This window comes from Eutrigla gurnardus, assembly GCF_963514095.1.
Source record: "Eutrigla gurnardus genome assembly, chromosome: 4".
In the NCBI taxonomy this organism is placed as follows: Eukaryota; Metazoa; Chordata; class Actinopteri; order Perciformes; family Triglidae; genus Eutrigla; species Eutrigla gurnardus.
The window spans coordinates 22,981,003-22,990,705 of NC_139918.1; the positions used below are offsets into that span (position 1 = coordinate 22,981,003).

The 9,703-nt window shown below is 40.1% G+C and overlaps 1 protein-coding gene and 1 long non-coding RNA gene across 2 annotated transcripts; both read right to left on the reverse strand.

Annotated features, from left to right (window-relative positions):
- Positions 1–61: 61 nt before the first annotated feature.
- Positions 62–2,813, reverse strand: ackr4a (atypical chemokine receptor 4a; the record flags this gene model as incomplete). Its single annotated transcript, XM_084007594.1, has 2 exons — positions 2,600–2,813; positions 62–1,189 (listed from the first exon to the last, which is right to left on the reverse strand). Exon 2 carries the CDS (start codon positions 1,172–1,174, stop codon positions 62–64), a length of 1,113 nt encoding a protein of 370 aa, XP_083863720.1. The 5' UTR covers positions 1,175–1,189; positions 2,600–2,813.
- A 2,432-nt stretch (positions 2,814–5,245) lies between these two features.
- LOC311012132 lies at positions 5,246–6,562 on the reverse strand. Its single transcript, XR_014596991.1, has 4 exons — positions 6,407–6,562; positions 6,213–6,299; positions 6,036–6,082; positions 5,246–5,799 (listed from the first exon to the last, which is right to left on the reverse strand). It is a non-coding gene; the product is annotated as an uncharacterized lncRNA (long non-coding RNA).
- Between the last annotated feature and the right edge of the window lie 3,141 nt (positions 6,563–9,703).

Sequence of the window (9,703 nt, forward strand, 5' to 3'; positions counted from 1 at the left end):
AAAATTCAGTTGACATGAAATATAGTTCCCTCTGGGCCAGGGTATAAAACCAGTGTATATATCATATGGACAATGTGTTTGTCTCTTGAGATGCACTGTGGGAATTGAATGACATCTCCATCTCTTCAACCTCTGCAGGATTTTCCCTCCTCTTGCTCCTCTTTCTTCTCTTCTCGCCAATCTTTTTGGCCACTTTGATCATGTGCTGCCTGAAGGACGAGCCCACGAAGGCGTAGAGGATCGGGTTGAGGCAGCAGTGGGTGAGGGCCAAGCTCTCTGTCACCTGAGCCGCCTGATCCAGAGCCTTGCTCGTCCCACAGTGAATAACTAAGGTGTACACCGAGTCCATCGCTTGAAAGACCTTCAACACGTTATAAGGCAGCTGAGTGACTACAAACACCCCCACTACTGTTAGGAGGACACGTAGGGCCTTCCACTTCCTGCCTCTGTTCTCAACGGGGAGGCCCTTTAGTGCCCGGCCCACGCTCCAGTAACAGATCACCATAACCAGGAGTGGAAGCAGGAATCCCAGCAGCACTTCTGCCATCTCCAGAGCAGCTTTACCCCCTTGAGCCATTGATGGCGGGTAGATAGACAGACAGACGCTCCTATTGGATGCCCACCTCACTTCTGAGAATATTAAATCAGGAATACCAAGGACGATAGCTGTTGCCCAGACAACCAAACATATCTTCCAGCAGTGTCTCCGGGTGAATATCCTCCGCAGCCACAGACTATGGTTTTTACCTTGCGCCCTGGCTAGCGCCAAGTAACGGTCCAGGCTGATGCAGGCCAGCAGCAGCATGCAGCAGGTGAAGTTGACCGTGTAGCAGGCTGACACCATCTTACAGAGGACCTCGCCCAGCTCCCAGCCCCGCGCCGCGTCAGCGGCCCAGAAAGGCAGCGTGAAGAGCAGGAGCAGGTCGGCAACAGCCAGGTGAGTCAGAAAGGCATCCGTCATGGTCTTGAGCCGCTTGTGGTAGGCGTAGACTGCCACGACTAAGCCGTTTCCCGCCAGCCCCACCACCAGACACACAGTGTACATGAGGGGGAGGAAGACGGCTGCAAAGGACCGGACGTCGTTCTTCTCACAGAGTGCCGGGTAGTCGTCGTAGCTGAAGTTGAAGCTGCTGTTTTCGTGGTAGTAGTAGTCTATCTCCTCTGAGACGTCCATGCTGATCAGATGAAGCTGTGACGGAGGACATTATAAACATTCACAGCGTTACTTGTGCAGTGATGTAATACACAACATAGTGTTTTATAGATATCTTCCTATTTGTGGGGAAAACCACTATAGTCTGCAAATAATTGAGCAACTGCAGGCTTATTATTGTACCGTGATAAACATAATTGTTGGACAACTGGACACGGTGTCCTGACCAGAACTGGTCCTCCCTGTTGTACCTTCACTGAGATAAACCGGTTAATTTTTCCCCCTTCAGAGCGATTAGAGCAAAGCACAGAGGAGGAAACATCGCTTCAGATCGCATGAACTATCAACTTCCCCTGGAGATCCTTCTGCTGGGAATCTGCTGGGAGTCTGGAATGTTTGTTTGCAGCAGTAGAAAGTAACTAATTACATTACTCTATTGTACTGTACATTTAATACAAATTTGAGGTACTCGTACTTTGAGTATTTCCATCATTTCTTATTTTCATATATTTCTTCGTTATATTTCAGAGCCAAATATTGTACTTAAGTTACTAGTTACTTTACCAATTCAGATGAATAATACAATATATAATAAAGAAATAAATGATGACATCATATTAGATGAAGATAAAAATATCTTTATACCTGGGAGATGTTCATAATATACCCAGAAGTAGCCTATATAAAGTAGCAAATAAGCTTCACCTTTACCAGCTGCAACATTAATGTAATGTGCACAACAACCAATCAGTTCTTATTCATAATATTACTAATAATAATAACCCTCGAACACAATACAATTTTTTTTTCACAATGTTTTTTCTTGGATTTTTTGCATAATGAGTACACTAACTTTTGGCACTTAGTATACTTTTAATGCTAATACTTTTGTACGTTTTACTAAATATTTAAACACATGTTTTAACTGTAACAGAGTATTTGTAGCCTACACTGTGGTATTGCTATTCATATACTCTTCCACCCACTGTATAACTAATAAGTTAAGTACTTTTTTGACTGTGAGTACCATTGAACTGGTTGACCACATGATAAAACTCAAGTACTGTTCTTAAGTGGCCTAAACAATCTTGAGGTATTTCCATTGTATTCTTCTTCATAGTTAGTATAATGTATTGCATTGTGCTTTTGACACTTTAAAATGACTCAGCAGCGTAAATACTATACGCCTACAAAATGCTGCTCATAATTGAATGCATCAGTAATAATAATCCATGCATATAATATTTGTAATAATAATCCGAAAGGGACACTCATAATGACCCCTTTTACTTTTGATACTTATGACGAAATGACGATGATAGCAAAGACATAGCTTTATACAATGCGGGTCCATAAATCCTGATTAAATATTAGCGTTAAAGGCAGAAAGTAACGTTTCAGATTCACAAAAGCTAAACAGATTTGTCATGTTGGACGGAGACTCACCGTGTCTGCTTTGTCTGTTTGGCGCGTTTGGAGCTCAAAGAGTCGCGCGCTCTCTGCGGAGGAGGCGCGTGCGTTCAGCCCACGAGCTCTGAGCTCCACCTAAACAATAAAACAAGAGAGAGCGTCACAATGTCCCAACGGATCTGCGTTGAACTCAGTTATTACAGCAGGCAAAGTCCATGTGGAGTTTGCTCTGACTGTATTCGTGGGCGGAGAGAGAGAGAGAGAGAGAGAGAGAGAGAGAGAGAGAGAGAGAGAGCGAGAGAGCGAGAGAGCTAGAAAGTCATTCTAAATCAGCTCCACGCCATTAAAGTGATGCATCAGTCATTATAATCCAGTAATATCAAATGCATTATTGTGAAGTATATTGCGATGCTTTCTTAAAGGTTGAGTAGGTCATTTGGAAAAAACAGAGATTTTGACTTTGAACCATAGCTGAACCGAAAAAGTCCCGCCCCCTTCCTATGCTACTTTTACTTAAGTAAAATATTTGAGTACTTCCTCCACCGCAGGAGATTTGCTACGTAGGTTAGACATTCATATTTGTGGCTAATGTACTGACCCTAAAATAATCTTAAATTTTCTTATAGATAGATACTTTCTGAAAGATACAGCTGTGTATTTTCATCACTGTGATCATCGTGTATTTAGGAGAATACTACTGGGAAAACAATGCTAGTTAGGTTTGTTGTTTATGCAGGAGGTTAACAACTGAGGACAATAGTAACTCAAGCTTGAAAGATTTTAACGTTTTGTTGTACAACATAAAATACATCAGTAAATACCCCGCTTGTGAATTTTGAAACTTTTCAATTTGTAAAAGAAAAAAAGGCGGTTGCTAGGACTAGGAAATGTCATCACGCCGACTAAGCCGCCTTTAATGCATTGTGACCTCGGTGTAGTTCATGTATAGTGAATGTTAGGATTTTACTTCTGAGGGTTGCATTCATGCTTATAAAATCATAAAAGTGCCGTTAATTTGTGAAGATAGACCAAACCTGCTGCAGAGTTTATTTTCTGAAATGATCAAATGTAAATGTTACCATAGCTGTAAGATTTGAGTCATGTCATGTGACTGGAACCAATCTTACCAGTCATTCTCTTTCCAGAGAACCGGAAATTAGTCCAGCTTCAAATCCAGCTGCGTCTTGTATCTGCACTCTATAAACACACTTCTGACAATGACTCAGAGAGACGGAGAGAGAGAGAAGTTACAGGAGACGGAACTAAATCATTTATCTGAGTTGTTTATACAGTAAAAAAAACATTTTGTTTACATGCATGAACATGTTTAGCAAATACGTTAACATCAGTCGGAAATCGGAAAGATATTAAAGAACTTCGAAGTCTAACTGACAGAGAAAATGATTTACAATGATAAAATAGAAAACGCAGTGTGCAATAAAAGTGAGTAATAGTCATCACTCTGTGTTTAAGGATATGCTGCTGAGACATGGACCTGTGGTGTCTGGTATTTCATTTTACATTCACACCCATAGTATTAATAACCTCGCTGCTGGGAAACCACAAGGGAAGTGAAAAATTAACTTTCGTTTCTAATCCATCCAGATTTGCCTGCAGAGGCTTGTTCTTTCTTCTTTTCTTTTTTTTAAATACTTCTATCCTCCTGTCCTATATTCCCTCAGCTGTTGAGCTGCACCGCCCTGGAACGGAAACATGATACACTGATTCTCCTTTTCAGTATGAAATCCTCACGTAAATCATGTTTTGCAGAGTGAACTTATACATGCCTATCCATCATAGTCACTTAGTGAATTCAGACCGTTTAAATTATTATTTTTTTGTTTATCATCAGTGAAAATAACTTCAATGGAATTTTTTCTTCTGTTACCGTGGTGATGCAGGGGATCCACGCGGCAGCTGGGGAACTATTTTGACAAGCTAACCGCTACACACACACTCAATCGTGTCCCTCAACAGTGTCTGTGTCCACAATCTCTCCCACGTCACCGCCGATCATTTCATCACTCATTTTGCATCACTCATTTCTCGTCACCCTTGGCAAGTGTGGTGACGCAAAGTTGTTATTTTTCTTTTTACATTGCATCACGTTGCGTTGTGCGGTGGTTGGCGGAAAACAGATGCAGTCGATCCACGTGCATACCCGTGTTTAACCAACAGTCCAATTTGATTATCACGCTGCATCTGTGTATTTACCTTACATTATCGGCTTCCTTCCCCTCGAAGTGCCTCCTTCATCATTTCCTTCCTTTTTGTAACTTTTGTATTTGAAGTTAATGCACCTGAACATCCCTAAACTTTACAAAAACCTTGACTGAAGAATTTTATACTGAACTTATCATCTTGTTATTCATTTTAAAAGATGTATACAGTGAAGAAAAGTCCATGTGCTTAGATGATCAGGTTTGAGTAAACAGAAGAGTATTTACAAAGCCAGCTGACCACTGCACACTCATAAAGCAGACTTTCGCAACGGGAATCAGTGTCTACCAGTAACATCCCCGGCAGCTCCCAGTTTCAACATATTAAGCCAATGTTTCTAGAATAAACATTTTAAATTTAACTGCTGTCATTGATCAAACATTTTTCTAGTTTGTCATCAAAGCTAACGTCACAGAATGCTGCCAATAATGGAAGCCTAAAAGAGGACACACACCTTGTCTATTCTTATTTCATGACTTTATTTCGTTTGCAACCAAGTGAAAAAAGTGAACTCATTAGAGAGCATTCATCCTAGCAAAATAAGTGATAGATGTGTAAGCGTTTTATCAGAGCATGTAAAGGCAAAAGTCACATTTACTGTGCAGATTTTTAACTAAATATCAAGAAAATTACAAATCATTTGCAACATTCTATTTGTCTTCTGTTTCTTTCACTGCTGCTACAACATCCTCCAACATGATTAAAGGATTCAATACAAAATACTTGTTTATATATATATATATATACTGTATATATATATATATATATATATATATATATATATATATATATGATGTGTAAGCAAACTGCCGAGGAGCACAGCTAAACAATGCTAACATTTTGATGATGTGAGCAGAATTTAAAAATACAAAGAATTTAACATCACATATTGATTGATTATTGTCACCAAAAATGTAAAATGGTGAAGAAAAGAGAACTTTGTTGAAGAGAAGATGCAGGTTTTCATTTTCTGTCTTCGGTTCTCGGCTCAGATCTGTGGGAATTTCTTCTTTTTACTGATGTAGAAAAAAAAGGAGACAAGTCACTGAGACGTAGAGCAGAAAAAAAACATTGCATATGTGTGAAAAAGATTAATTATATCATGACCAGTATTTTTTTCTGTTTCAAACAATCAATCAAACAGCTGATTGAATAATATAAAGTAGACCTCTTTTACACTTGACAATATAGCAAGACAACACAGATCTCAATCCATGATAATATTCATGCTAAAAATGTTAAGCATATTTACATTATTTTGTCCAAAGGCAGCAGTCGATGGTTTGGTGTAGTTGGATCCTGTAAACAGAGGAAAAAAAGAGAGTCTCAAACATCTTGGCCTGCTCTGTTTTCTCTCTGCGGGAATGTACTTATTTTATTGTAAATAATATATATATATATTTTTTAAATAAAGCAAATTTTGTTTCACCTTTTTGAAGCCAAGACATGAACCTGGCAAATACCAGCAATGAGGCAGTTGTCTTAATTTTCTGTCGGGCACACCTGCTCCCGCCACCTATAAAATCAGGAGAAATTAGTCATTAGTTTATGTCTACAGCACTACAGTCTCTGAACAGTCCCGTGAGAAAACACAATTTGAATGGAAGATTCTGATGTTCTTACCAGATCAGGAGACTGTTGTTGATCATCTTTCACTAGAGCAGCTGCACCAGTGGAAGTGAAGGCTGTAATGAGCAGGAAACCCTGCAGACAGACCAGGACCAGGAGCACGCTTTTGTCCATGGCTAATGACCTGAAGAGTCTGAAACACACAGATCTTTATATACTCGCTGCCGACTGATCATTTCAGGACGACAACAACAAGTAGGATGTTAAAATTGGTGATTTCACACATCCAATTTCATCAGGGTAGAGACTCCCTGAAATATCCGTTTCTTTTGTTGTAACCCCTCCTGTGAAATCAGTCCTCGAACCTCTTCCTATTTTCTAATCAGCAAATCAGAACAGAAGGGGTTGGAAATTTACCAGAAAAAATCACTCGATAATAATCCATGTTAGTTATCGAGTCACTTCATGCTCTCCTCAGATTAAAGCCTGCAAATGTGTGTGATGTTGATGCACCATGGCACTCAAACCTTGCAGTTTGTTCTGCGGAACAAAGTCCACAACTATAACGGCCTAAAATGTGGTCGGGCCCTGTTTTTCACATGTTACCCAAAAACGGACTGAATGTCTTAATTTAGAGGAAGAGAGAATATGGGGTTTGCACAATGCATTTTTGGTGGTTTAGAGGTCTTCAACATTTTCAGGCCAAGGACCCGCCTTGGCCTATCGTGACCCGGTGGCGGGACCTGGCATTACATATCATTATAAAATGTGTTCCTTATTAAACTGGGCCAATAATAACATGTAGTGCAGCCTATTATGCCATGTATAACAGTTGTTATGATGTATGTATACAATGCTAAGTCATCAAAATAATACTATTTTGGCATTTCTACATCACAATTTCACAACATAATATGAAACAAACAGGAAGATGTATATTTGCTTAATATAGGTGCCGGACAGTTGAAGATCTCTGACTTAGAGCATTTGACTACTTGACTTTTCAGAGAAAGGTCCTACTCATGTTATTTTCACTATTACCGTACTCAATCGTTCTGCAAAGGGAGACTGACCATCTACAGTTATGTGTATGAATGTAGCCCATCTATGTTTTAGACAACTACTAGTGTTCCAGAATCCTTTAAAGAAATTAAATGAGCAGTATCAAACATGAATATACAGTATAAGAAAGTTATGTAAAGATATAGTATAAGTTATGTCTAAAGAGCAGTGCATGAAGTTGTTCTCCCTCTGTTTGTGTTGTTATCAAGTTAGTGTATCCTTGTGAGCCCATAACCTATGGCCCTAACTGCACTGCTCATGTGTGGCTGTTACAGCTCATAACACTGCTCCAACCCAGTGTCGGTGCTGAAGCTAGCAACCGCTTGGCATGCACGATATCATCCACAATAATCATCAAAATGTGCCTAAAATCCTTAAAATGGCACAAAAAGTTACAAAAAATATGGTCTCCCTGCATAAATGGTAAATACATTTTTGTATCCTGTATATATATATTTTAATGAGACTCTTCTTTTCATTTCTCTTCAATGATAGTGAGCTAACAGTTTTTTCAAGTACTCATGATGATATTTGCGATTATCCCGATAATGGAAATTCATCACGATGGATTATGGAGTCCCATCCCTAGCACCCACCCTCTGGTTCAACCATAGGTAGGCCTAAACACTGTTACCTGTCACTACTTTCACCATTGTTTGCACTTTAACACTGTTATCTGAGAGACGCCGGCTGGCCGTCACCATGTTCCCAACATGCTCCCCTTAGGAAAATTAGAATTAAGAACCGTGTAACACCCTGGTTCTCACAGGAACTGTCTAGCTTGTTCAAGGACAGAAATTTAGCTTGGTCTCGTGCTAGACATTCTGGTAACTCTCATGACTGGCTCACTTTTCGTCAGATTCGTAACCGCTGTACTACAGCTGTGAGGAAAGCTAAAACCGAGTATTTTGATTATCTGATCTCTAACTCTTCTTCCAACCCTGCTAAATTTTGGAGTGCAGTAAAACTACTTAAACCTAAAGTTTCCAGTGCTCTGCAAACACACTTGCGTGTAAACGATTGTGATGTCTCAGGCGAAACCAACATCTGTCAAGCATTTAATAGACATTTTGCTGATGCTGGCCTTCTGTTCGATCAGAATTTCAGGTCCACTGTTGCTCCACAAATGATCAGCTCTGATTGTTTGTTCAACCCTTGTTTCTCTCTTAACCCTGTCTCTCAGCAAGAAGTACTACACCAGCTACTATTGATTAATCCTAGAAGCTCTACTGGTGAGGATAATTTAGAACCATTTTTCATCAGACTGGCAGCTCCATATATTGCAGAGCCACTCAAATACATATTTAATCTTTCCATCTCCGCTGGCAAATTTCCCCCTGTTTGGAAATCCGCCCATGTCATTCCCCTGCACAAAGGAGGAGACGGGGATAACCCAGACAATTATCGTCCTATCTCTAAGTTACCTTGCCTTGCAAAAGTGCTCGAGACATTGATAAACAATCAACTGAAGGGCTTTCTTTCCACCTTCTCGATACTCAGTCCCCAACAATCAGGATTTAGAGCCAATCACAGTACAACTTCAGCCATCACTCTGATTACCAATGACATAACCACAGCATTAGAAAAGAAAAAACACTGTGCTGCTTTATTTGTTGACTTGTCGAAAGCATTCGATACAGTCGATCATCAAATACTGTTGAATAGTCTACATAACATAGGTTTACATGCAAATGCCTGTGATTGGTTTGCTGACTATTTATCTTCTAGGCGCCAATGTGTAAAGTCTGGTCATTTTTGTTCTAAATTCCTGCCTGTAACCAAAGGTGTGCCACAAGGCTCTGTCCTGGGTCCTGTCCTTTTTACCATTTATATCAATGATATTCTCTCTTCGCTGAATGAATAAAAAAATGTTAGGAATCGTTGAGAGAAAAATGGAAATGGTAGCTTGCGCCTTTCACTCGTTCTCTCAGTTGCACTAACTGGCTGCCAGTTTGCATCTTAGTTTCACGGATGAAAACAAAGATGGCGGCCCGAATGAAGGCTAGGAGGACAGACCTTCTAGAATACAATCGTGCGCTAACTGGTGAGCGGCAAGTGCAAGCTAGATTTTTACGGCTCATGCGTTTTATTGTAATGACGTGCGGCGTAATATCTTCTCTTAGAACTCTCCTGGCTACCCGTAAAGGCGAACGTAAGTCCAATTTCCTCTTTCTTTATGCGTTTTTGGTGTCTTATGTGGCGTCTGACGAGCCCCGAAGGAAATATCTGGTTATTTAGCTGCTTAATGCTCCACTATGTTCACTAGCTAGTCGCTAACTGCGTCCACAA